This window comes from Amblyraja radiata, chromosome 25 (assembly GCF_010909765.2).
Source record: "Amblyraja radiata isolate CabotCenter1 chromosome 25, sAmbRad1.1.pri, whole genome shotgun sequence".
NCBI lineage: Eukaryota > Metazoa > Chordata > Chondrichthyes > Rajiformes > Rajidae > Amblyraja > Amblyraja radiata.
This window is the reverse complement of record NC_045980.1, coordinates 33,192,923-33,220,742: the sequence shown is the minus strand read 5'-3', so window position 1 is coordinate 33,220,742 and position 27,820 is coordinate 33,192,923. Positions and strand designations below refer to the sequence as shown.

At 49.8% G+C, this 27,820-nt stretch overlaps 2 protein-coding genes across 2 annotated transcripts; one reads left to right on the top strand and one right to left on the bottom strand.

Moving 5' to 3' along the window:
• Positions 1-1,524: 1,524 nt before the first annotated feature.
• LOC116987616 (beta-crystallin B1-like) lies at positions 1,525-14,182 on the bottom strand. Its single transcript, XM_033043800.1, has 6 exons — positions 14,068-14,182; positions 9,648-9,781; positions 6,758-6,876; positions 5,718-5,850; positions 3,443-3,585; positions 1,525-1,867 (listed from the first exon to the last, which is right to left on the bottom strand). Exons 2-6 carry the CDS (start codon positions 9,753-9,755, stop codon positions 1,696-1,698), a joined length of 675 nt encoding a protein of 224 aa, XP_032899691.1. The 5' UTR covers positions 9,756-9,781; positions 14,068-14,182; the 3' UTR covers positions 1,525-1,695.
• A 3,643-nt stretch (positions 14,183-17,825) lies between these two features.
• Positions 17,826-27,589, top strand: cryba4 (crystallin beta A4). The gene is made up of 6 exons (XM_033043801.1): positions 17,826-17,890; positions 19,139-19,205; positions 23,165-23,283; positions 24,757-24,898; positions 25,551-25,693; positions 27,351-27,589. The coding sequence occupies exons 2-6, from the start codon at positions 19,170-19,172 to the stop codon at positions 27,496-27,498; spliced, it is 588 nt and encodes a 195-aa protein (XP_032899692.1). The 5' UTR covers positions 17,826-17,890; positions 19,139-19,169; the 3' UTR covers positions 27,499-27,589.
• The last annotated feature ends 231 nt before the right edge of the window (positions 27,590-27,820 follow it).

Here is a 27,820-nt window from a genome sequence, read left to right as displayed (position 1 = left end):
AAAGTCTATAGTCTAAACCGGTTCTTCCTTCTGTTATCAGGCTTCTGAACGGTCCTTCCATTAGCTAGGGTACTGTCCAATTCACCTGTACCCATTGCGGACATTGGACTTTGTCTCTGGAACTGATGCGCTACAATGCTGAGAACTATATCCTGCACTCTGTATCTTCCCCTTTGCTCCACCTATTGTACTTGAGTTTGACAATGATATTCAACTATATTCTATAAGAATGCAGGTACAGCAGGCAGTGAAGAAAGCGAATGGCATGTTGGCCTTCATAACAAGAGGAGTTGAGTATAGGAGCAAAGAGGTCCTTCTGCAGTTGTACAGGGCCCTGGTGAGACCACACCTGGAGTATTGTGTGCAGTTTTGGTCTCCAAATTTGAGGAAGAACATTCTTGCTATTGAGGGAGTGCAGCGTAGGTTCACGAGGTTAATTCCCTGGATGGGGGGATTGCCACATGTTGATATAATGGAGCGGCTGGGTTTGTATACTCTGGAATTTAGAAGGGTGAGAGGGCATCTTATTGAAACATATAAGATTATTAAGAGTTTGGACACGATAGACACAGGGAACATGTTCCCGATGTTGGGGGAGTCCAGAGCCAGGGGCCACAGTTTAAGAATAAGGGGTAATCCATTTAGAACGGAGACGAGGAAACACTTTTTCACCCAGAGAGTTGAGAATCTGCGGAATTCGCTGCCTCAGAGGGCGGTGGAGGCCAATTCTCCGGATGCTTTCAAGAGAGAGCTAGATAGGGCTCTTAAAGATAGCGGAGTCAGGGGATATGGGGAAAAGCCAGCAAGGGGGTACTGAGTGTGGATGATCAGCCATGATCACAGTGAATGGCGGTGCTGGCTCGAAGGGCCGAATAGCCTGCTCCTGCAAGTATTGTCTATTGTCTATTTTGATTATTGTATAGGATAGTGTTAGTGTACGGGGTGATCACTGGTTGGCGTGGTCTCGGTAGGCCGAAGAGCCTGGTTCCGCGCTGTAAATCTAAAGTTTAATGGAAACATCCTCTGTCCACTTCAACTCTATCCTGACCCAACCCCCTCTAGTTTACCTCCCCTGCAATTTCCAAAGACAAACTACTTTTCACCAGTCTTACTATCCCCCTGATTATATCTTATCTTTGTTTGCTTCGTTGTCACCTTCTCCTCGCTAACAATGGTCTATTCTACATTTTCCTTGTGCTGCATCTTTTGATCTCTTACCCTTCCTTATCTCTGCAGCTCTCTCTCCTCTGACTCTCAGTCTGAAGGGGTCTCAACCTGAAACATCACCCATTCCTTCTCTCCAGAGATGCTGCCCGTCCCGCTGAGTTACTCCAGCATTTTTTGTCTATCTTCGGTGTAAACCAACGTCTGCAGTTCCTTCCTCCTCATCTCGTTGAGTTTGGTTTTATTTTCTCGTGTAGCGAGGTACAGTGAAAGGTTATTTTTTCCCCTCCCAAACTCCACCCCTCTGGAAAGATCAGGGAATCGCACGCCCGCCCTATGAACGAGACCAAGCAGCTGACGTTACATCCACTTTCTTTATTTGCATCACAGAGTACATTTTGGGATTCTGAAACAAAACCTGCCTTACATTGTAAAGGGCAGAGAAATCGCCAGCTCCAAGTGATTTAAAAATGGGGACGAAACCTTCGTCTGAACGTGAGTCCAAGCTGGGTGGTGGGGCGTGGAACGTTCTCACTTGCTGGACACCTGGAAGCAACCCTTCTGATGCCACTGCATGTCTCGCAGTCTGCGGATGGACTGCATCAGAGGCTGCTGAGCGCTCCATTCATTCCAGTGTTTGAAGTCTCCCATCTCAAACAGGTACTGGTAGCCCCTGTATCCAGGGTACTGGTAGCCGACCCAACTGCAACAAGAGCGTGAATGAAGGGAAGATATCAGCCTTTGATCGGTTACTCTTCACCCACGTTAGCTAACAATCTGAAACCCATCCCCTTTGATCTCTCATTTTCACACCTTACACTTCCTTATCTCCGTGTCTCCGTCTCGAAGGGTCTCGACCCAAAACGTCGCCCACTCCATTCTCTCCAGAGATGGCTGCCTGTCCCGTGAGCTACTCCAACGTTTTGTGTCTATCTTCGGTGTAAACCAGCATCTGCAGTTCCTTCCTACAGACTATGCCTGGCCTGTTGAAGTGTCAGTCTAAATGTATCTTAAACACAATGATTGTATCTGCTTCCACTACCTCCTCTGGCAGCCCATTCCAGATATCAACCCCTCTCTGTGTAAAGCACTTATCCCTCAGATCCCCTTTGAAACATAATAATAATAATAATAATATTGCAAACTATGTTGTACGGTATTATCTGATTTGATGACTCTGCATGTGTCTATCCAGCAGGTTAAAGGTTCCCTCCCGCTGAGACCAAACGCAGCCCAGACCATCACGCAAACCAACCTCCCTTCCATTGACTCCATCTACACTTCACGCTGCCTCGGCAAGGCCAGCAACATAATCAAGGCCCAAACTCACCCCGGCCACTCCCTCTTCTCCCCTCAGTCAAGAGGTACAGAAGTGTGAAAACGCACACCTCCAGATTCAGGGAGTTTCTTCCCAGCTGTTATCAGACAACGGAACCATCCTATCACCAACTAGGGAGAGGTCCTGACCTCCCATCTACTCATTTGAGACCCTTGGTCTATCTTTAATCGGACTTTACGGGATTTTACCTTGCACTAAACGTTATCCCTTTTATCCCGTATCTGTACACTATGGACGGCTTGATTATAATGTATAGGATTTCCGCTGACTGGATAGCACGCAACAAAAAAGCTCTTCACTGTACCTCGGTACAGGTGACAATAAACTAAACTAAACTAAACTACTTGCACATGTCTTCCACAGTTGCCGCCTGACCCATTGAGTGACTCCAGCACTTTGTGCTTGTTCCAAATGCCTTGTTTCCCCATCTACCGCCATTAGATGGGCAGTACATTTAGACAAATTCACAAGTTATAGGGTTAGAATTAGGCCATTCGGCCCATCGAGTCTACTCCGCCATTCAAGCATGGCTGATCTCTGCCTCCTAATCCCATTTTTGCTGCCTTCCCCCCATAACCCTTGAACCCCCCCCACCCGTTCTAATCAAGAATTTGTCCATCTCTGCCTTAAAATTATCCACTGACTTGGCCTCCACAGCCCTCTGTGGCAATGAGCTCCACAGATTTCACTGCCCTCTGACTAAAGAAGTTCCGCCTCACCTCCTTTCTAAAAGAGCACCCTAGATGCTAAACATTATTCCCTTATCATGTACACGGCTCGATAGTGTATTGTCGTTCCGCTGACTGGTTAGCACGCAACAAAAGCTTTTCACTGTACCTCGATACACGTGACAATAAACTAAACCAGACCAAACTAAACAATGCACCTTAAACCCGTGTACGGCTGTCCCTCCGTATAAATCGCTCTGCAGATACTCACGTTCCACTGTGGACCCTCACACTGCCCACTCGGTCACTGAACCCGTAGGCCCACAGACTGGGGATGTCATCTTCCATGATCTCCATCTTGTTCCCTTGGAACTCGGCCATTTCGTACAGGCTGATTTTATGCTCTTGGTTATCCTGTGAATCAAGTATACAAGAAGCAATCAGTTCAGGGCCTGTCCCACTTGGGCCACATTTTCGGCGGCGGCGGCCTGGAAAGAGGTTGTCGCGGCGTGGTCGGGGCGTAGAAAGTGCGGACTGCAGGAGTGGGGTGCCGTTGTGTACGGCTGCTCTGCCTGCAGTACACCCTTTCACCCTTTCTTATTTTTATTTTTAGTCCTGTTTAAAAAAAAACCAAATGTTAGTTGGAGGTCTTTTATGTGGGGGGGGGGGGAGGGGAAACTGTATTTCCTAGTCCCTACCTGGTCTTGTTCTGTTGTGGTGGGACGTTCATGTTGAATTCTATTATGTGTTGTGTCATTTTTCTTATTTTTATTTTTTCTATGTATGTACGGAAACTTTATTATTTCTTTTATGTAACGCACTTTGGTTTCAGCGCGAGTTGATTTAAACGTCCTTTATAAATAAAATGTACTTAATTTTACTTTACTAGTGACGGGCGGTGTCTCCCTGTCGCCCCTGGATTTTGGAATGTTCAAAATCTTCAGGCGACATCTGGGTGTCACGCGCTGACGTACGCTGTCCTGCGGGTGACGCCCGGTGACGCGGGTATATAAAACGCCGACTAATCCGTTAAAAAGTTATCGGTCCTTAGATTTATTGTAGATAAGTTCATTTCCAATGTAGCCATTATACTTCGGTGTAACCTTCTTGTGTTGTGAAGGCGGGTGACGCGGAGTGCCGCGGCTTGACACGACGGTGGCGCGGAGTGTCGTACGACTTGGCGGTTTTTAGGGCGCCAGTCACTGACGTTCGCAGTTGCCCGAAAAAATCGCAAATTGGGAGAAGGCCCTTCAGGAGATGCAACATTCCACCTCTCCACTGTTGGGTCAGGCCACCACACCTGGAAGGCCGTGTACAGTTTTGGTCTAACCCTTCCCTAGCGGAGGATATGGCGGCAGGGGAAGAGGTTCGTGGGAGATTCACCAGGATAGTGCGGAAACAAGGAAAGCTGCGAGATGTGTAGGAAGGACTGCAGATGCTGCTTTAAACTGAAGTCGGACATAGAATGCTGGAGTAAGTCAACGGGACAGGCAGCATCTCGGGAAAGAAGGAATGGGTGACGTTTCGAGTCAAGACCCTCCTTCGGATTGCAAGATGCTGGTAAATGCACAAAGAGACAATAAATGCTGGAGTAACTCAGGCAGCATCTCTGGAGAGCATGGATAGGTGACGTTTCAGGTCGAAACCCTTCAGACTGAAGAAATCATCCCAGCAGCGTGGAAACAGGCCCTTCGGCCCACCGAGTCCGCACTGACCAGCGGTCGCCCGTACATTGGTTCTGTCCAAACACAGAAGCCAATTAACCGACAAGCCTGTATGTCTTTGGAGTGTGGGAGGAAACCGGAGCAACCGGAGGAAAGCCCACGCAGGTCACGGGGAGAAATGTGCAAACTCCGTACAGGCAAGCACCCGTTGTCAGGATCGAACCCGGGACTCTGACACGGTGAGGTGGCAACTCTACCGCTGCGCCACCGTGCCACCCCAGCATAGCGTAAAACCAAAGTGGGCCTGAAGGAGTTGTTGGCGGAGGAAGACACAAAATGCTGGAGTAACTCAGCGGGACAGGCAGCACCACTCGAGGGGTGGAATGGGTGACGTTTCGGGTTGAGACCCTTCTTCACACTCGACCTGAAATGTCACCCACCCCTTCTCTCCAGAGATGCTGCCTGACCCCAATGCTGAGTTACTCCAGCATTCTGCGGGTCTATCTTCAGTGTGAACCCGCAACACACAGAGAGTGGTGAGTCTGTGGAATTGTCTGCCTCAGAGGGCGGTGGAGGCCGGTTCTCTGGATACTTTCAAGAGAGAGCTAGATAGGCCTCTTAAAGATAGCGGAGTCAGGGGAAATGGGGAGAAGGCAGGAACGGGGTACTGATTGTGGATGATTAGCCATGATCACATGGAATGGCGGTGCTGGCTCGAAGGGCCGAATAGGCCTAATCCTGCACCTATTGTCTATTGTCTATTATCTATTATCTGCAGTTCCTTTCCGAACCACTCGTTGGCGGAGACTGCAGCCCCGAGGATCGCCATTTTCTTTGCGTTCTCACCGCCCCGGCAGACTCGAGCGTGAAGTGACCACTCACCATACAGACAGGGCGGAACGACATGAATCGGTCGCTTCTGTAGCTGTTGGACCAAGAATCCCAGCGTGGGTACTCGCCCTTCTCCAAGATGAACATCTCCCCACGGAAATTTGCTTGCTCGTAAGCAACCCAGCTGGAACATGAAGCAGAAACAAGCCCAGCTCACATAACAGGAAACACAATCGCTGTGCACTCTGGCTCAACAAGCCTTCCTACAAGACGTTTTGTCTGATGGAGATGAGGAGGAATTTCTTTGGTCAGAGGGTGGTGAATCTGTGGAATTCTTTGCCACAGAAGGCTGTGGAGGCCAAGTCAGTGGATATATTTAAGGCAGAGATAGATAGATTCTTTTGAACACTTTGTCTACTCCACTGCGATATCTCCTCAAGGTATGCCTACTTTGAAGAAGTTCTCCTCCTCTCTCCGGAGACAGTTTCACAACCTCCTCTCTAGAATTCTCCCAATTTTGCTAGCCCTTGCTGTCTCCTCCCCTTCCTTAACCCTCTAGCTGTCTCCTCCCACCCTCCCATCTGCCCGCCCTTGGGCTCCTCCTCCTCCTCCCCTTTTCCTTCTTTCTCCCCCTCCCCACCCCCCATCAGTCTGAAGAAGGGTTTCGACCCGAAACGTCACCTATTTCCTTCGCTCCATAGATGCTGCTGCACCCGCTGAGTTTCCCCAGCAATTTTGTGTACCCTAGATAGATTCTTGATTGGTACGGGTGTCAGGGGTTATGGGGAGAAGACAGGTTAGGAGGGAGAGATAGACCAGCCATGATTGAATGGCGGAGCAGACTTGATGGGCTGAATGGTCTAATTCTACTCCTATCACCTAGCCTGATGACCTTGTGGTCATTGTGTTTAAGAAGGAACTGCAGATGCTGGAAAATCGAAGGTAGACAAAAGTGCTGGGGAAATTCATCGGGTGCAGCAGCATCTATGGAGCGAAGGAAAATTTCCATCGCTCCATAGATGCTGCTGCACCCGCTGAGTCTCTCCAGCATTTTTTTCGACCTTGTGGCCGGTCGTTGCTGGGTGACTTACGGCCCACAGTCCACTCGGACGCTGCCCACTCTGTCGAAGTTGCGGTCGCACAGGTTGACGCACTCGCTGGAGAACTCGATGAATCGCCCCTGGAAGTTCTCCTGCTCGTAGATGTAGATCTGGGGCAAAGGACAAGAGTCAGTCACGTACCAAGCACAGCCGTGGGACTCGCAGCTTGTGTTTGCATTGGACACCACAACAAGTACAAATATACCCAGCCATGGGTTAAAAATGAGACTCGATTTCGAGCTGGAAAGGGCACAGAGAAAATTTAAGAGGATGTTGCCAGGGCCTGAGGGAGTGGTTGAGCAGGCTGGGTCTCTGGGCTTGTCACAGCTGGGCTTGTACACTCTGGAGTTTAGAAGGATGAGAGGGTATCTCATTGAAACATATAAGATTGTTAAGGGCTTGGACACGCTAGTGGCAGGAAACATGTTCCCGATGTTGGGGGAGTCCAGAACCAGGGGCCACAGTTTAAGAATAAGTTGAAGGGCCAAATGGCCTACTCCTGCACCTATTGTCTATTGTCTATAATCAGGAGTAAGCCATTTAGAACGGAGACGAGGAAACACTTTTTCTCACAGAGAGTTGTGAGTCTGTGGAATTCCCTGCCTCGGAGGGCGATGGAGGTCGGTTCTCTGGATGCTTTCAAGAGAGAGATAGATAGGGCTCTTAAAAATAGCAGAGTCAGGGGATATGGGGAGAAGGCAGGAACGGGGTACTGATTGGGGATGATCAGCCATGATCACATTGAATGGCGGTGCTGGCTCGAAGGGCCAAATGACCTACTCCTGCACCTATTGTCTATTGTCTATTGATGCAATTTGATCTCAGGTCAAATTTGACCCTTAGGATACTTAGTTTAGTTTAGTTTAGTTTCGAGATACAGCGCGGAAACAGGCCCTTCGGCCCACCCAGTCCGGGCCGACCAGCGATCCCCGCACGCTAACACTATCCTACCCGCACTAGGGACAATTTTCCATTTTACACCGAGCCAATTGACCTACAAACCTGCACGTCTTTGGAGTGCGGGAGGAAACCGAAGATCTCGGAGAAAACTCCGCGCAGGTCACAGGGAGGAGGTACAAACTCTGTACAGGGAGCGCCCGTGGCCAGGATCGAACCCGGGTCTCCGGTGGTGTAAGGCAGCAGCTCTGCCGCTGCGCCACCGTGCTGAGAGTCACGGTCGGAGATTCATCGACGATAACACCATTGCATGTCTAGGGTGGATGGCTCGAACCTCTCATGTTGAGATATTGATGGATTGATAAAGGGAAATTAGTTCCATTGAATGAAGAATCCAGACCTGTGAGACTTGGCCTAAAAAAATCGGACTTGTTCTTTCACTGGGAATAATTAAGAAACTCCTCAGCATTTAAAGTTTGTTGCAAGTTTGGAAGTATCATCCGCAAACCTTAATTGGTGCTGAGTCAACGGCATTAGACTGAAATAATTCCACGCACAGGGGACTTAACAGGAAAGGAACATTTGGCTTGCAAATTGGAAACCAGCTGATCTATGATCCAACTTGAAAGACTAAGAATACTCACAATGCTGATCGAGCTAATCTAATTGATGGGCCACGTCAAGTTTACTTTCCTGCCTGTTTCTCATGTTTTGCCAAGTACCTCACCATCCAAAATCTTTCAGTCCTAAACATATATCCACTCCACAATTCAGCATCAGTACGCTCTCCAGAGCAGGGTGCTCCAGAGGATTAACGTCCTCTAAGCAAACAAATCTTTGTTTCGTACTTTACCAAATCCTCTTCCACAATTCAAATCAGTCACATCCACTGGATCCCTCTTAATCAACCCTGATAGTCTACCAATCTTGATCAGCCTGAAGAAAGGTCTCAACCCGAAACGTCGCCCATTCCTTCTCTCCAGGGATGCTGCCTGTCCCACTGAGTTACTTACTCCAGCGTTTTGTGCCTGATGATCTACCCGGGCTAAGATAGACACAAAGTGCTGGAGCAACTCAGTGGGACAGGCAGCATCTCTGGTGAGAAGGAACGGGTGTCGTGACCTGAAACGTCGCCCATTCCTTCTCTCCAGAGATGCTGCCTGTCCCGCTGTGTTACTCCAGCACTTTGTGTCTATCTTCGGGTTTGGACCAGCATCTGCAGTTCCTTCCTACACATTTAGTCAACCAGGTGTGTGGCCCCCGTAGCAGAAGCGTCCACGTCGCGGGGCTGGAAGCTGGAAGTATCCCGAGCTAATTCTGCTACCTCCATCATCTACTCCAACAAGTGATGGCTCCCACTGATGGTCGCCGGAAGCTTGCGTCCTTTTCAGGACGGACGATGACAGCGATGTCAACACTTGAAACAAGGAAGCTGGACAGGAAAGAGGACCAGGTCTGTATGACTCTATGACTCTAGTGAACCAATAAACAATAAACAATAGACAATAGGTGCAGGAGGAGGCCATTCGGCCCCTCGAGCCAGCACCGCCATTCAATGTGATCATGCCTGATCATCCCCAATCAGTACCCCGTTCCTGCCTTCTCCGCATGTCCCCTGACTCCACTATCTTTAAGAGCCCTATCTAGCTCTCTTTTGAAAGTATCCAGAGATCTGGCCTCCACCGCCCTCTGAGGCAGAGAATTCCATAGACTCACAACTCTCTGTGAGAAAAAGTGTTTCCTCGTCTCCGTTCTAAATGGCTTACTCCTTATTCTTAAACTGTGTGTGGCACTTGGTTCTGGACTCCCCCAACATCGGGAACATGTTTCCTGCCTCTAGCGTGTCCAAACCCTTTAACAATCTTATATGTTTCAATGAGATGCCCTCTCATCCTTCTAAACTCCAGAGTGTACAAGCCCAGCTGTGACAAGCCCAGTGTACAAAACCATTGAATGTTGCTTGGGGCATGGGTGGTGAACTTACCTTGAAGTTGCCCATAGCTGGTTCTCTGGTCTTTGGGTTCTTGAAGCCTGGGGTGGCAACCGGGGCACTGCCCTTATCCTGCGTGGTGCTCTTGGTGGTCTGAGACATTCTGCACCCTCACGTACAATATGAAGCTGGCGACAAGAGACAGAAATGTCACGCGCTCCCACAACACAGCAGCAAAACATGAAGGCAAGGCAAGGCAACTTTATTTATATAGCACATTTCATACACGAGGCAGACTCAAAGTGCTTCACATAAAAACATGTCATACAATAAATGAAATAATAAAATGAAATAAAATAGAAGAACTAAAAGAAAAGAAAGCAAAATTAAAAATGCATTATAAAAAGTGCAAAAGTTAAAAGTGCAATGTAGTTAAGATTTAGCTGAAAGCTAAAGTAAACATAAAAGTTTTCAGTCTTGTTTTAAAAGTGGTCAAAGTTGAGGCAAGTCTTAAATCTTCAGGAAGTTTATTCCAGCTATTTGTTGCATAGTAACTAAATCCTGCTTTCCCATGTTTTGTATTTACTCTGGGAATCACTAGCAGATTGATTTCAGAAGATCTTAGCGGTCTAGAAGGCTTATATAGTGGAAGCATGTCAGTGATATACTTTGGCCCTAAACCATGTAGTGATTTATAGGTGAGCAGCAGGATTTTAAAATCAATTCTCTGACATACAGGGGATGAAGACAAGGAAAGCAACACCGTTCAATGCCACGAGGAGCGGCACGGTGGCACAGCGGCAGAGCTGCTGCCTCAGAGACACGGGTTCCATCCTTGACCATGGTTGCATGTCTGTACGGAGTTTGCACGCTCTCCCCGTGACCTGCGTGCGTTTTCTCCGGGCGCTCCACTTTCCTCCCGCACTCCTTGCATGTTTGCAGATTAATTGGCTTGGTAAAATTGTAAATTGTCCCTAGTGGTGTTAGTGTGCGGGGATCGGTGGTCAGCGTGGACTCAGAGGACCGAAGGGCCTGTTGCCGTGCTGTATCTCTGAACAAGATCTAAACTAAACCATCATGTCTCCATTAATAATTTAGCATTTCCAAGAATTTTCAATGCCAAAATGCAGGAAAACAAACAGGAATGCGCAAATATTGGATTTTCCATTCCCATCAGCAAATGATTTGTCCAATTAGTTTAGTTTAGTTTAGAGGTATGGCGCGAAAGCAGGCCCTTCGGCCCATCGAGTCCGTGCCGACCGATGACCCATATACTAGTTCTATCCTGCACTCCAGGGAGGATTTACAGAGGCCAATTAATCCACAAACCTGCACGTCTTTGGAGTGTGGGAGGAAACCGGAGCACCCGGAGAAAACCCACGCAGGTCACGGGGAGAACATACAGACTGCGTACAGACAGCACCCGTAGCCAGGATCGAACCGAGTCTCTGGGGCTGTGAGGCAGCAACTCTACCGCTGCGCCACCGTGCCACCTCAATTAAGACTCAAAAAAATGATTTGGATCCTTACTGCATTCTATGTTATCCCGCTCTCACTACAGCCCCCTACAGTAAGCTAAACAAGCCGCTATAACAGCAAACAAATCCCACTCTTTGGATAGGAAGGAACTGCATATGCTGGTTTAAACCGAAGATAGAAGGAGTGGACAAGCTAGATGCAGGAAAAATGTTCCCAATGTTGGGGCGAGTCCAGAACCAGGGGCCACAGTCTTAGAATAAAGGGGAGGTCATTTAAGACTGAGGTGAGAAAAATATTTTTCACCCAGAGAGTTGTGAATTTATGGAATTCTCCGCCACTAAGGGCAGTGGAGGCACTGGATGGATTTAAGAGAGAGTTAGATAGAGCTCTAGGGGCTAGTGGAGTCAAGGGATATGGGGAGAAGGCAGGCACGGGTTACTGATAGGGGACCATCAGCCATGATCAGAATGAAGGGCGGTGCTGGCTCAAAGGGCCGAATAGCCTCCTCCTGCACCTATTTTCCATGTTTCTATGTTAGACACAACATACAGAAGTAACTCTGTGAAACGTCACCCATTCCCTCCGCTCCACAGATGCTGCCTGTCCCGCTGAGTTACTCCAGCATTTTGTGTCTCACTCTCTGGAGTTTTGTTGCCTTCCCATCATCTTGTTAATCTTAGCAATTCACAACTGGTTCCCTCGAGATTTATAACCCTATTAAACCAGATTACTTACTACATCCCTTGCGCAGAAGAGCCTCATGTCCCCAACAACTCTCACCAACATCTGCAGACGCGCCGTGGAAAGCATTTAATCGGGATGCATCACAGCCCGGGTTGGTTTGGGAACGGCTCCGTCCAAGGCCGCAAGAAATCGCAGCGAATTGTGAACGCAGCCCAGACCCATCGCACAATAGGGGACGATCAGCCATGATCACAATGAATGGCGGTGCTGGCTCGAAGGGCCGAATGGTCTCCTCCTGCACCTATTTTCTATGTTTCTATGTTTCTTAAACCAATCTAGACACAGAATGCTGGAGTAACTCAACGGGACAGGCAGTATCTCTGGAGAGAAGGACGTTTTAGGTCGAGAAACTTCTTCAGACTTGCACAAACCAACCTCCCTTCCACTGACTCCATCTACGCCTCACGCTGCCTCGGCAAGGCCAGCAGCATAATCAAGGACCAGTCTCACCCTGGCCACTCCCTCTTCTCCCCTCTCCCATCGGGCAAGAGGTACAGAAGTGTGAAAACGCACACACCACCAGATTCGGAGACAGTTTCTTCCCAGCTGTTATCAGGCAACTGAACCATCCTACCACAACCAGAGAGTGGACCTGAACTACTATCTACCTTATTGGTGACCCTCGGACTATATTTGATCAGACCGTGCACTAAACATTATCCCCTTATCACGTACAGTATCTGTACACTGTAAATGGCTCGAATGCAATCTTGTATTGTCTTTCCGCTGACTGGTTAGCACGCAACAAAAGTTTTTCACTGTACCTCGGTACAGGTGACACTAAACAAAACGGAATTCAACTTTAAAACTCTAACCACTGATATTTCCTCTTATACTTTGACTCGATCCAAACCTTCCAGATCTCTGCTGCATTATCTTCACACTGCTGTCTTTAATTTAACAACATGATTTGATCCAAGCTTCTTTTAAAATTTGCTTTCTAATTCAACTTTGTTGATGTTGGCATGCCTTCATTGTTCCCTTGTCAATATATGAGTCAATTAAACATTCTTGACTCTTAAACCCTCATTTTTAAACTCTCACGAGGGGTTTCGACCCGAAACGTCACCTATTCCTTCTCTCCAGAGGTGCTGTCTGACCGGCTGAGTTAAGGGCTTTCACGACCTTTTTTACTCGTGGACATTTTTCATCAGGCAAGAAAAATCGCCCCGACCTACTTGATGCCACGAGTACCTACGACTAGCATCGCGGCCTGCTACGACCTACCCACGATCTCCTACGGCCTCGTGACGACCATGCTGCCAGTATGAGTCAAGGGCAAACTCGGCAGAGGTCGTGCCGGTGAATGGTCGATGGAAGGGTGCAGGATGGAAACTGGCCACCCAGCCCACGCCGACCATCGATCACCCGTTCATACGTCGCCTCACTCTCACATCCGCTCCCCGCACGCAAGCAGGCGGCCAATCGACCTGCGAAACCTGCACGTCTTTGGGACGTGGAAGGAAACCGGAGAAACCCGGAGGAGGCTTGTACACTGTTTCAAGCTGGAAAGGGTACAGAGAAGATTTACGAGGATGTTGCCAGGGCCTGAAGGTCTGAGCTATAGTGAGAGGTTGAGCAGGCTGGGTCTCTGGGCTTGTCACAGCTGGGCTTGTACACTCTGGAGTTTAGAAGGATGAGAGTGGATCTCATTGAAACATATAAGATTATTAAGGGCTTGGGCACGCTAGAGGCAGGAAACATGTTCCCGATGTTGGGGGAGTCCAGAACCAGGGGCCACAGTTTAAGAATAAGGAGTAAGCCATTTAGAACGGAGACGAGGAAACACTTTTTCACCCAGAGAGTGGTGAGTCTGTGGAATTCTCTGCCTCAGAGGGCGGTGGAGGCCGGTTCTCTGGATGCTTTCAAGAGAGAGCTAGATAGGGCTCTTAAAAATAGCGGAGTCAGGGGATATGGGGAGAAGGCAGGAACGGGGTACTGATTGGGGATGAGCAGCCATGATCACATTGAATGGCGGTGCTGGCTCGAAGGGCCAAATGGCCTACTCCTGCATCTATGGTCTATTATCTATAGTCTAACCAACACGGCCACGGGGAGAACGTGCAAACTCCACGCCCACAAACACACACACACACACACACACCGACAGATAGCAGCCAAGGTCGGGATCGAACCCGGGTCTCTGGCGCTGGGAGGGAATAGCTCTACCAGCTGGCCGCCCCAGCCATCCTGTCCGTCCTCCCTCTAGGTCCTCCCCGCTTTCCTCGTTCAGCTCCCAGAGGTCTCTTACCTGCGGATTGCTGGTCCAACCTGATGTCAGACGGAGGGACGGGGCTTGATTTATACTCTGGCAAATGCAGTCGCTGAACTCCAGCAGACAATGCTTCTGACAACTCATCACTGTCCACTGTCCAAACTTCGCAGTCATCACATATTGCAGGATAGTATTTTTCCCAGCCGGTGAGGTGGAATAATCTCAGTCCGCTGACGGCTGAATGAAGCAGTTTGCTTTGTTCCCCGCTGATCTGCACGTCGGCTGACCCGACACAAAGGAGAGGCGACTGACATGGCGGTTTTGTTAATCAAACAACACGGCTGGGCATTTGGGAAAAACATATCGCGACGTACATCGATGGGTAAGCTCGGGTGTCGCCTGTGGGCAAAGAAGGCAGACGTTTGCAAGATCAAGTCTCGAGACCAAGAAGATAATTTGGCCTTGGCATCATGTTCAGCACAGACATTGTGGGCCGAAGGGCCAGCTCCTGTACTACCTCCCTTCCCACCCCAACCACCTCCTCTCTGGGCACTTTCCCTTACAACCGCAAGAATTGCTACACTTGTCACTTTACCTCCCTCCTTGACTCCATTCAAGGACCCAAACAGTCTTTCCAGGTGAGGCATAGGTTCACCTGCACCTCCTCCAACCTCATCCATTGCATCCGCTGCTCTAGGTGTCAGCTGATCTACATCGGTGAGACCAAGCGTAGGCTTGGCGATCGCTTCGTCCTACACCTCCGCTCGGTTCGCAGTAACCAACCTGATCTCCCGGTGGCTCAGCACTTCAACTCCCCCTCCCATTCCCAATCCGACCTTTCTGTCCTGGGCCTCCTCCATGGCCAGAGTGAGGACCACCGTAAATTGGAGGAGCAACACCTCATATTCCGCTTGGGCAGTTTGCACCCCAGCGGTATGAACATTGACTTCTCTAATTTCAGGTAGTCCCTGCTTTCTCCTCCCCTTCTCAGCTCTCCCTCAGCCCAGTGGCTCCTCCCCTTCCTTTCTTCTTCCCGCCCGCCCCCCCACCCTCACATCAGTCTGAAGAAGGGTTTCGGCCCGAAACGTCACCTATTTCCTTCGCTCCATAGATGCTGCTGCACCCGCTGAATTTCTCCAGCATTTTTGTGTACCTCCTGTACTACACTGTTTAGTTTAGTTTGGTTTGGTTTAGAGGTATGGCACAGAATGAGTGATGACATTGCATCGCCACCCAACCCAAGTGACCATTTGCATCCTAGCCGCACAAGCACATCTACAATCACATATCACTCCACACTCTTTAAATCTCTACACTGTCAATGTGTATTGACTATAGGATAGAGAGTCGAGTTTAGGAGCAAAGAGGTCCTTCTGCAGTTGTACAGGGCCCTAGTGAGACCACACCTGGAGTATTGTGTGCAGTTTTGGTCTCCTAATTAGTGGAAGGACATTCTTGCTATTGAGGGAGTGCAGCGTAGGTTCACCAGGTTAATTCCCAGGATGGCGGGACTGTCATATGTTGATAGAATGGAGCAGCTGGGCTTGTACACGCTGGAATTTAGAAGGATGAGAGGCTATCTTATTGAAAGATATAAGATTATTAAGGGTCTGAAGAAGGGTTTCGGCCCGAAACGTCGCCTATTTCCTTCGCTCCATAGATGCTGCTGCACCCGCTGAGTTTCCCCAGCAATTTTGTGTACCTAAGATTATTAAGGGTTTGGACACGCCAGAGGCAGGAAACATGTTTCCAATGTTGTGGGAGTCCAGAACCAGGGGCCACAGTTTGAGAATAAGGGGTAAGCCATTTAGAATGGAGAGGAGGAAAATGTCAGGGGATATGGGGAGAAGGCAGGAACGAGGTACTGATTGTGGAGGATCAGCCATGATTACATTGAATGGCGGTGCTGGCTCGAAGGGCCAAATGGCCTACTCCTGCACCCATTGTCTGTTGCCCCGGTTGTAATCATGTATTGTCTTTCCGTTGACTGGTTTGGTTTAGTTTCGTTTTTGTCACTTTAGTTCAGTTTGTTGTCACGTGTACTGAGGTACAGTGGACGGCATTTGCTGCGCGCTAACCAGTCAGCGGAAAGACAATACATGGTCACAATCGAGCCGTTTACAGTGTACAGATACATGATAAGGGAATATCGTTCAGTGCAAGGTAAAGCCCGCAAAGTCCGATCAAGGATAGTCCGAGGGTCATCAAAGAGGTAGATAGTAGTTCAGGACCGCTCTCTGGTTGTGGTAGGATGGTTCAGTTGCCTGATAACAGCTGGGGAAGAAACTGTCCCCGAATCTGGAGGTGTGCGTTAATTGCATAATTAATTCATTCATTGTTTGATTAATTTATGATACCTTACTGTCACATATACTTAGGGTACCAGAGGACATACAGTCGCCTCAGAATTAAAGGACGTTACTTTAGGAAGGAGATGAGGAGGAATTTCTCGAATCAGACTGTAGTAAAGACAAGGATAGTCCAAGGGTCAAAGTCCAAGGGTCAAAGTCCAAGTCAATTTTACTTGTCACGTGCACCCGAAGGTGCAGTGAAATCCAACAGGTTGATAGTAGACAATAGACAATAGGTGCAGGAATAGGCCATTCGGCCCTTCGAGCCAGCACCGCCATTCAATGTGATCATGGCTGATCAGCACTGCTCTCTAGTTGTGGCAGGATGGTTCAACAAAAGCTTTTCACTGTACCTCGGTACACGTGGCAATAAACAATAATCTAAACTAAAAAGGATTGATAAGTGTCATTTTTTAAGAAGGAACTGCAGATGCTGGAAACTCGAAGGTACACAAAAGTGCTGGAGAAACTCAGCGGGTGCAGCAGCATCTATGGAGCGAAGGAAATAGGCAACGTTTTGGGACGAAACCCTTCTTCAGACTGATCGGAGGGTGGGGGGGGGGGAGGGGGGGTGCGGGGAGAAGAAAGGAGAAAGGAAGAGGAGGAGCCCGAGGGCTGACGGAGAGCTGAGAAGGAGAGGACACAAGGGGAGGAGACAGCAAGGGCTACCGGAAATTGGAGAAGTCAATGTTTATTGGAGGTCAAAGTGTGAGACTGGACTCAGAGTTAATAGGCACCAGATACAAATAGGCCCGGTCTCCTTCCATTGAAGAAAGCAAGACTGTGAGCAATGTGCCGGAAGGAACTGCAGGTGCGGGTTTACACAGAAGAGAGACACAAAATGCTGGAGTAACTCAGCGGGACAGGCGGCATCTCTGGAGAGAAGGAATGGGTGACGTTTCAGGTCGAGACCTAGGGCTCTGAAAAATAGCGGAGTCAGGGGATATGGGGATAAGGCAGGAACAGGTACTGATTGGGGATGATCAGCCATGATCACATTGGCTGGAAGGGCCGAATGGCCTACTCCTGCACCTATTCTCTATTGTCTATTGTTTCGGGTCCAGACCCTTCTTCAGCTTGAAATCTTCGGTTTCAACCAGCATCTGGTCTGAAGAAGGGTCTCGACCCGAAACGTCACCCACTCCTTCTCTCCAGAGACGCTGCCTGTCCCGCTGAGTTACTCCAGCTCTTTGAGCCTGTCTTCCTGCGTAACATTCCTGGGTCAAAGAGTTAAATCCAAAGTTGTTTCAACTGATGTGATGTGCACGCAGTTTCCTTCACTCCTGCCCTCTGTTCTCTATAGATCGGGGGACATTATCCTATATTGTCGTGAACACAATGAGCCCCTCGGTGAACCCACCCTCCTCTCCTCCCTCGTGCTGAGCTAGGGAGTTTGAAGAATACACATCTCAGCAAATGACCAGCCGTGGAAATTGCTCGCTATAAAAACCCAGGGAGGGAACGCAAACCGTTCCCTGGGCTGTACTTCACACTGTACGTTCACTAAGGTGAGTGAGACATTGTGTTTCTGTGTCATCGTGAAGGATGAGGAGGAGGGGGGGGGGGAGGAGACCTCATTGAAATGCGGCAGAACAGTGAAAGGCTTGGACGGAGTGGATGTGGGAGAGGATGTTTCCACTGGTGGGAGAGTCCAGGACCAGAGGTCGCAGCCTCAGAATTAAAGGATGTTCCTTCAGGAAGGAGTTGAGGAGGAATTTCTTTCGTCAGAGGGTGGAGAATCTGTGGAATTCTTTGCCACAGAAGGCTGTGGAGGCCAAATCAGTGGATATTTTTTAAGGCAGAGATAGATAGATTCTTGATTAGTACGGGTGTCAGAGGTTGTGGGGAGAAGGCAGGAGAATGGGGTTCGGAGGGAGAGATAGATCAGCCATGATTGAATGGCAGAGTAGACTCGATGGGCCGAATGGCCCAATTCTGCTCCTATCACTTATGGCCTAATGATATCAGGAGAGCTACTCGATCTCAGGAACTAAAGTGCAGAGGGGCAGAAGGGATTAGAACTAAATAAAAGTTGTCCTTTCAAAAGATGAGAGTGGATTTTTTTAGTTTTTAGTTTAGCTGATACTGGCGCATAGTGGTGCAGCTGTAGAACCTATCTATGTTCTCCAGGGATGCTACCTGACCCGCTGAGTTACTCCAGCACTTTGTGTCTTTTTTGTTGCTGCAAACCAGCACCTGCGATTCCCGGTTTCTACCCTGCAGGGTTCCGTGCCACACAGCGGCAGAGACTCGCGTTCGATCCTGACCGCGGGTGCTGTCTGCACGGAGTTTGTACGTTCTCCTGTTTGCCGCACCCGCTGAGTTTCTCCAGCACTTTTGTCTACCCAGGGCTTGTTACTTGTGGGCGGAGCACCAAGGCAAATTCCTTGTATGTGAATACTTGGCCAATAAACCTACTTACTTACTTACTTACTTAGATGTACAGGTAGGTGTACATGTAAATCATCCCTAGATGGTGTTAGTATCCGCGGGGATCGCTGGTCGGCGCGGACTTGGTGGGCCGAAGGGCCTGTTTCTGCCCGCTGTCTCTCTAAAAACTAACCTGAACTAAACTAAAGATAGACACAAATAGCTGGAGTAACTCAGCAGGACAGGCAGCATCTCTGAAGTAAACTACAAGGTGGCAAGATCAAAGACACATTTCTACACGGTAAGAATTAGCGACTCAATTAGAGGCAAACTTGACATTGTCAGCAATGTGTTTATTTTTGTCCGTTTTTACTTTTAATCCCTAGGGCTGAATCTAAAACATAATCTGAATTGAAGATGTCTCATTGCACTAAACTCTCCAGTCACTGGAAGGTGAGTAGAATGAGTGGTGAATAAGTGGATTCATTTGACCTTGGTGTGCCTGTTATAGAAACATAGAAACATAGAAACATAGAAAATAGGTGCTTCGAGCCAGCACCGCCATTCAATATGATCATGGCTGATCATCTAAAATCAGTGCCCCGTTCCTGCTTTTTCCCCATATCCCTAGAGTCCTTTAGCTCTAAGAGCTAAATCTAACTCTCTCTTGAAAACATCCAGTGAATTGGCCTCCACTGCCTTCTGTGGCAGAGAATTCCACAGATTCACAACTCTCTGGGTGAAGAAGTCTTTCCTCATCTCAGTCCTAAATAGCCTACCCCTTAATCTTAAGAAAGAACTGCAGATGCTGGAAAAATCGAAGGTAGACAAAAATGCTGGAGAAACTCAGCGGGTGGGTCTCGACCCGAAACGTCGCCTATTCCTTCTCTCCATAGATGCTGCCTCACCCGCTGAGTTTATCCAGCATTTTTGTCTACCTACCCCTTATTCTTAAACTGTGTTACCCCTGGTTCTGGACTCGCCCAACATGGGGAACATTTTTCCTGCATCCAGCCTGTCCAATCCTTTAAGAATTTTATATGTTTCTATACTAGATCCAACACAACATCAGGGCAGTGTTAAATGATGCAGCATATTCCATCCCATTGAGTCTCTGGGGACCTTGATAGCTAAATCCTCCACTGACGTAAAGACCTCACTTGTTACGATTTTTTAGCCTGGAATAGATTTCGTGAGAAACATACTACAAAAAAAAGTTGAGCTAACACAGTTATTGTCGTGGTAATCCATTGACCTTGAAGGAACTGCAGATGCTGGTTTAAACCGAAGATAGGCACAAAAAGCTGGAGTAACTCAGCGGGACAGGCAGCATCTCTGGAGAGAAGAAATGGGTGACGTTTCGGGTCGAGACCCTCGAGACTGGTTAGGGATAAGGGAAACAAGAGATATACACAATAGACAATAGACAATAGACAATAGGTGCAGGAGTAGGCCATTCGGCCCCTCGAGCCAGCACCGCCATTCAATGTGATCATGGCTGATCATCCCCAATCAGTATCCCTTTCCTACCGTCTCCCCATATGCCCTGACTCCGCTGTCTTTAAGAGCTCTATCTAGCTCTCTCTTGAAAGTATCCAGAGAACCGGCCTCCACCGCCCTCTGAGGCAAAGAATTCCACAGACTCACAACTCTCTGTGAGAAAAAATGTTTCCTCATCTCCGTTCTATGTAGCTTACCCCTTATTCTTAAACTGTGGCCCCTGGTTCTGGACTCCCCCAACATCAGGAACATGTTTCCTGCCTCTAGCGTGTCCAAACCCTTAATAATCTTATATGTTTCAATACGGTGATGTGGGGAGATAAAGAACAATGAATGAAATATGTGCAAAATAGTAAGGATGACAAAGGAAACAGGCCATTGTTGGCTGTTTGTTGGGTGAGAACGAGAAGCTGGTGCGACTTGGGTGGGGGAGGGACGGAGAGAGAGGGAATGCCGGGGCTACTTGAAGTTAGAGAAATCAATATTCATACCACTGGGCTGTAAGCTGCCCAAATACGAGATGCTGTTCCTCCAATTTGCGTTTAGCCTCACTCTGGCAATGGAGGAGACCCAGGACAGGAAGGTCGGTGTGGGAATGGGAAGGAGAATTAAAGTGTCCAGCAACCGGGAGATCAGGTTGGTTCAGGGCGGGCTGAGCGAAGGTGTTCGTCGAAACGATCGCCCAGTCTGCGTTTGGTCTCGCCGATGTATAAGAGTCCACATCTTGAACAACGGATACAGTAGATGAGGTTGGAGGAGGTGCAAGTCAACCTCTGCCTGAACTGAAAGGACTGTTGGGGTCCCTGGACAGAGTCGAGGGGGGAGGTATTGGGACAGGTGTTGCATCTTCTGTGGTTGCAGGGGAAGGGACCTGGGGAGGGGGTGGTTGGGGTGGGAAGGGATGAGTTGACCAGGGAGTTTGAGGGAACGGTCTCTGCGGAAGGCGGAAAGGGATGGGAAAAAGTGGCCAGTGGTGGGATCCTGTTGGAGGTGGCGGAAATTCTGGAGGATTATGCGTTGTATGCGACGGCTGATGGGGTGGAAGGTAAGGACCCGGGGGACTCTGTCTCTGTTGTGACTAGGGGGAGGGGGAGCAAGGGCGGAGCTGCGGGGTACCGAGGAGACACGAGTGAGGGCCTCATCTACGATTGGAGAGGGGAACCCCCGTTCCCCAAAGAATGAGGACATCTCGGGTGTTCTAGTATGGAACATCTCATCTTTGGCGCATATGTGGTGTAGACAGAGGAACTGGGAGTAGAAGATACTGTCTTTGCAGGAAGCAGGGTGGGAAGAAGTGTAGTCTAGATAGTTGTGGGAGTCAGTGGGTTTGTAATAGACGTCAGTCAATAGTCTATTTCTTGTGATGGAGACTGTGAGATCAAGAATGGGGAGGGAGGTGTCAGAGATAAATACATTTATCCAAGTAAAATTTGAGTGCAGGATGAAAATTGAAGTTGATGAAGTCCATGAGTTCTGCATGACTGGTCACCTCGATCATGATTGCAACTCAAACTGTTGCCATGGCAACTTAGTTTAGTTTAGTTTAGTTTAGAGATACAGAACGGAAACAGGCCCTTCGGCCCACCGAGTCCGTGCCGACCATTAAAACACTATCCTGCATACACATCAGCGACAATTTTACATTTACACCAAGCCAATTAACCTATAAACCCGCACGTCTTTGGAGCGCGGGAGGAAACTGGAGATCTCGGAGGAAACCCCTCGCAGGCCACAGGGAGAACGTGCAAACTCCGGACAGACAGCGCCCGTGGTCGGGATCGAACCCGTGTCTCCGGCGCTGCGGGGCAGCAACTCCACCGTGCCGCACGGCTGTTTTAGTCTCAAAGAGAATTCGTGAAAGAGACAAATAATAAGGTGGAGCGAACACAGTGGTTGGCTTATTGTAGTGGTAATGAGTTGACCTTGATCAGGATTGCGATTTAAACCCTTGCCATGGCAACCGGGGAGTGTAAGTTAATTAAATAATCTGTAATAGAAATTCTTCATCAGCAATGGTGACCATGAAATTGCCAGATTCGCAAAGAAAAAACATCTAGTTTAGTTTTGTTTAGGTTTAGAGATACAGCGCGGAAACAGGCCCTTCGGCCCACCGAGTCCGTGCCGACCAGCCATCCCCGCACACTTGCACTACCCTACACACACTGGGGATAATTATACATTTGTATCAACCTTTTATACCGACCAATTATACATTTATACCAACCTACAAACCTTTACGTCTTTGGATGTGTGGGAGGAAATGGGAGATCTCGGAGAAAACCCACGCAGGTCACGGGGAGAACGTGCAAACTCCATACAGACAGCACCCGTAGTCGGGATCGAACCCAGGTCTCTGGCGCAGTGAGGCAGCAACTCTACCGCTGCGCCACCGTGCCGCCCAAGAATGGCTCCGGTAACTTATTCCCAATGGTATTAAGGTTTAAGATTAAGGATTAGGGGTCAGGCCATTTAGGACTGAGGTGAGGAAAAACGTTTCCACCCAGAGAGTTGTGAATCTGTGGAATTCTCTGCCACAGAAGGCAGCGGAGGCCAATTCACTGGATGTTTTCAAGAGAGAGTTAGATATAGCTCTTAGGGCTAAAGGAATCGAGGGATATGGGGAGAAAGCAGGAACGGGGTACTGATTTAGGATGATCAGCCATGATCGTATTGGATGGCGGTGCTGGCTCGAAGGGCCGAATGGCCTACTCCTGCATCTATTGTCTATGTTTCTATGGTTCTATGGTATGAGTGAAATGTGTGTGTGGCCAGGGTGGTGTGGGGTTCTGGTGATGGTGATGCTGGCTGCCTTTTTCGATCCCGTCGATGGTGGTGGGTGGGGGTCGGGGGGGGGGGGGGTGGTGTCAGCGCCCGCGAAGGTTGTTTCTCACCTGCATCCCGTTCTCCTGTAGATCGTGATTTGGGATGAGGAGTGCTTCCAGGGCCGGCGGCATGAATACACCGCGGAGTGCTACAACACCATGGAGTTTGGATTCGAGACCGTGCGCTCCATGAAGGTGGAGAGCGGAGCGTGAGTATCCGGGAATGGCCGGGAATGGCCGGGAACGCCGGGAATGGAACTAAATTTAGCTAAAGTAGCTCTTTCTTCCCAATAACCCTTTCTGGCTTAAGCCCTCCCTTCACCACCTCCAGTTTAAATTCCAGTTGGAAATATTTTGGAGGGCCAAGAAACCCGGAGCGCTCCAACCTGGAATGATTCGAATTACCATAATGATACGATACGCTATGATACGAATCACCATGACAACCATATACGATACGATACAATACGATAGGACTTTATTTATCCCAGGAGGGAAATTGATCTGCGAACAGTCAATACGACAGATGGCACAATGGGCTAAGTGTTCGGCTGGCAACCGGAAGGTAGCCGGTTCGAATCCCGCTTGGAGTGCATACTGTCGTTGTGTCCTTGGGCAAGACACTTCACCCACCTTTGCCTGTGTGTGAATGTGTGTGAGTGATTGGTGGTGGTCGGAGGGGCCGTAGGCGCAGATTGGCAGCCACGCTTCCGTCAGTCTGCCCCAGGGCAGCTGTGGCTACAGAAGTAGCTTACCACCACCGAGTGTGACTGAGGAGTGAATGAATAATGCGATGTAAAGCGCCTTGAGTATTAGAAAGGCGCTATATAAATCCCATCCATTATTATTATTATTAATACTTACTTACTTACTGCCTATTCTGCCTCCTGGCATGTAGGGCAGTAACTAAGGTCCTCCACTCAGTAGTGTCGATTCCTTCAGTTGCTGTTTCCGTAACGTATGTGTTTTACGAGGCAGGGTTGTTGGCCCTGTGCTCAACCTCCAACCTGGACGACCAGTGGATCGCTCCTCGCCTCGCCTCCACCCTTCGACCTGTCCAGCACGGGGGACCCTAACAGGAGACGAATCTCCCTCTGGCATAGCTCTAGGGGTCACTGAGACACACAAGCTCCCCGACCTCGACAAGGTTGCAATCCAACGAGGAGCAACAGTCAATAGACAATACACAAGAGGTGCAGGAGTAGGCCATTCGACCCTTAGTGACAACACCACCATTCACTGGCTAATCATCCACAATCAGTACCCCGTATCCCCTGACTCCGCTATCTTTAAGAGCCTACCCCTTATTCTTAAACTGTGACCCCTGGTTCTGGACTCCCCCAACATCGAGGTGTGCGTTAATTAACTAGTTATTGTCCAAGGGTACCAGTGGACACAGCCTCAGAATTAAAGGATGTTCTTTTAGGAAGGAGATGAGGAGGAATTTCTTGAGTCAGAGGGCGGTGAATCTGTGGAACTCTTTGCCACAGGAGGCTGTGGAGGCCAAGTCAATGGATATATTTAAGGCAGAGATAGATAGATTCTTGATTACTGCCGGTGTCAAACGCTATGGGGAGAAGGCAGGAGATTGGGGTTAGGAGGGAGAGATAGATCAGCCATGATTGAATGGCGGAGTAGACCTGATGGGCCGAATGGTTGACGGTTTTGTGCTTCCTCCGCAGCTGGGTGGGGTACGAGCACTCGGGCTTCCAGGGCCAGCAGTTTGTGCTGGAGAGAGGCGAGTACCCTCGATGGGAGAGCTGGAGCGGCAGCAATTCATACCACACCGAGCGGCTGACCTCCTTCAAGCCCATCGCCTGCGCTGTGAGTATTCCCGTCAACACGCAGCCACTCTATCGCACCGGACCACAAGAAACCACAGCGCCAGAGACCCCGGTTCGATCCTGACCACGGGCGCTGTCTGTACGGAGTTTGCATGTTCTCCCTGTGACCGCGTGGGTTTTCTCCGGGTGCTCCGGTTTCATCTCGCACTCCAGGTTTGTAGATTAATTGGCTTGATAAAATTGTGAATTGCCCCTAGTGTGTGTAGGATAGTGTTAGTGTGAGGGGGTGATTGCTGGTCGGCATGGACTCGGTACATTCGAGCCATCCACAGTGCCCTTCAGGCCCTTCGGCCCACCGAGTCTGTACCGACCAGCGATCCCCGCACACTAACACTATTCTACACACACTGGAGAGAATTTACATTTACACTGAGCCAATTAACCTACGAACCTGCACGTCTTTGGAGTGTGAGTGGAAACCGGAGATCTCGGAGAAAACCCACGCAGGGGAGAACGTACAAACTCCGTAGAGACAGCACCCGTAGTGGGGATCGAACCCAGGTCTCTGGCGCTGCATGTGAGGTGGCGACTCTACCACTGCGCCACTGTGTCGCCCGGGGTTGAAGTGACCGCCGGCATTCTGTGTCGATCTCCGGACTCGGTTGATTTGTTCCGCTTGTTCCCCTGCGCAGAATCACCGGGAGTGCAGGATGACCATGTTCGAGAGGGATAACTTCCTGGGCAGGAAGGGGGAACTGAGTGATGACTACCCTTCCCTCCAGGCCATGGGCTGGTGCAACAATGAAGTGGGATCCTTCCGTGTCCACTCTGGCGCGTAAGTATCGACCGATAACCTCCCCAGAAAACGCACGCGGACACCAGCGTGTTCCTCCACGCGACCTAAACTCCAGTCAAAGCCTCCAGCGAGTCATAGAGTGCTACAGTGTGGAAACTTGCCCACACTGGCCCAACTTGCCCACACTGGCCCAACTTGCCCACACTGGCCCAACTTGCCCACAAAGGCCCAACTTGCCCACACTGGCCCAACTTGCCCACAAAGGCCCAACTTGCCCACACTGGCCCAACTTGCCCACACTGGCCCAACTTGCCCACACTGGCCCAACTTGCCCACACTGGCCCAACTGGCCCACACTGGCCCAACTTGCCCACACTGGCCCAACTTGCCCACACTGGCCCAACTTGCCCACACTGGCCCACACCAGCCCACACTGGCCCACACCAGCCCACACTGGCCCACATGCCCACACCGGCCCACATGCCCACACTGGCCCACATGCCCACACTGGCCCACACTGGCCCACACTGGCCCACACTGGCCCACACCAGCCCACACTGGCCCACATGCCCACACTGGCCCACATGCCCACACTGGCCCAACTTGCCCACAAAGGCCCAACTTGCCAACACTGGCCCAACTTGCCACACTGGCCCAACTTGCAACACTGGCCCAACTTGCCCACACTGGCCCAACTTGCCCACACTGGCCCAACTTGCCCACACTGGCCCAACTTGCCCACACTGGCCCAACTTGCCCACACTGGCCCAACTTGCCCACACTGGCCCAACTTGCCCACACTGGCCCAACTTGCCCACACTGGCCCAACTTGCCCACACTGGCCCAACTTGCCCTCACCGACTATCATGTCCCAGCTACACTAGTCCCACCCGCCCACAACCGGTCCTATCCATGTACCTGTCTAACTGCTTCTCAAACGTTGGAATAGACCCAGCCTCAACTACCTCCTCTGGCAGCTCGTTCCATACACCCACCACCCTCCGTGTGAATAAGTTACCCCTCATATTCCTATTTAACTTTAACTTTAGACTTTACACTTCTAGAGGAATATGGGCCAAACGCTGGCAAGTGTAGATGAGTCTGAAGAAGGGTTTCGGCCCGAAACGTTGCCTATTTCCTTCGCTCCATAGATGCTGCTGCACCTGCTGAGTTTCTCCAGCTTTTTTGTGTACCTGTAGATGGGACATGTTGGTCGGTGTGTGCAAGTCGGGCCGAATTGCCTGCATCCATCCTGTGTGACCCTATGACTTTATAGATACATTGCGGACACAGGCTCTTCGGCCCACCGAGTGAATGCTGGCCAGCGATCACCCCGTACATTAGCACTGTCCTACACGCACTGGGGGCGATTTACTATTTTACCGAAGCCGACAAACCCGCACATGTTTGGAGTGTGGGAGGAAACCGGAGCTCCCGGAGGAAACCCACGCAGGTCACGCAGGGGAGAACGTACAAACTCCGTACAGACAGCACCCGAGGTCGGGATCGAACCAGGGTCTCCGGGGCTGCAAGCGCTGTAAGGCAGCAACTCTACCACTGCGCCAGGGTTTTGTAAACCCCCATCTGTGGTGGCTGAGGTCTGGGTTTAAGTCCGTGCCATAGAGACTATTGGATGTGGATGCTTGTGATGTTCGACCTTCAGTAACCACTTGCCTTGCCCCTCCCTCGGCTCCAGGTGGGTTTGTTACCAGTACCCCGGCTACCGTGGCTTCCAGTTCATCATGGAGTGCGACCGTCATGGAGGCGAGTACAAGCACTGGCGGGAGTGGGGGTCCCACGCTCACACCTTCCAGATCCAATCCATCCGCAGGGTCCAACAGTAGGGAAGACCACCGCCACCACCTGGCTCCATTTTAACCTTCAAAGCAACAGGAAGACGACAAAGCAAATAAAGTTTCCTTCTTTGTTTAATAAGTATCTGGTCTTATTGAAGCAGTGTCTAAACCCAACGTGGACAAGTGTGCTCCTTACTTCACATTTAGTTTCAGTTTAAGTTGAGGGCTTAAGTTTAGGGTTTATGTTATATAGACAATAGACAATAGGTGGAGGAGTAGGCCATTCGGCCCTTCGAGCCAGCACCGCCATTCATAGAAACATAGAAACATAGAAATTAGGTGCAGGAGTAGGCCATTCGGCCCTTCGAGC

Bases quoted from the DNA above. Each gene is read 5' to 3' on its own strand.
- LOC116987616 (XM_033043800.1), bottom strand. From the start codon at position 9,755: ATGTCTCAGACCACCAAGAGCACCACGCAGGATAAGGGCAGTGCCCCG. The intron at 6,877-9,647 runs GTAAGTTCACCA...CCTTTGCCCCAG, and splicing joins CAGCTATGGGCAACTTCAAG to ATCTACATCTACGAGCAGGA. The intron at 1,868-3,442 runs GTGAGTATCTGC...CTCTTGTTGCAG, and splicing joins GTGAGGGTCCACAGTGGAAC to TTGGGTCGGCTACCAGTACC.
- cryba4 (XM_033043801.1), top strand. From the start codon at position 19,170: ATGTCTCATTGCACTAAACTCTCCAGTCACTGGAAG. The intron at 23,284-24,756 runs GTGAGTATCCGG...CTTCCTCCGCAG, and splicing joins ATGAAGGTGGAGAGCGGAGC to CTGGGTGGGGTACGAGCACT. The intron at 24,899-25,550 runs GTGAGTATTCCC...TCCCCTGCGCAG, and splicing joins TCAAGCCCATCGCCTGCGCT to AATCACCGGGAGTGCAGGAT.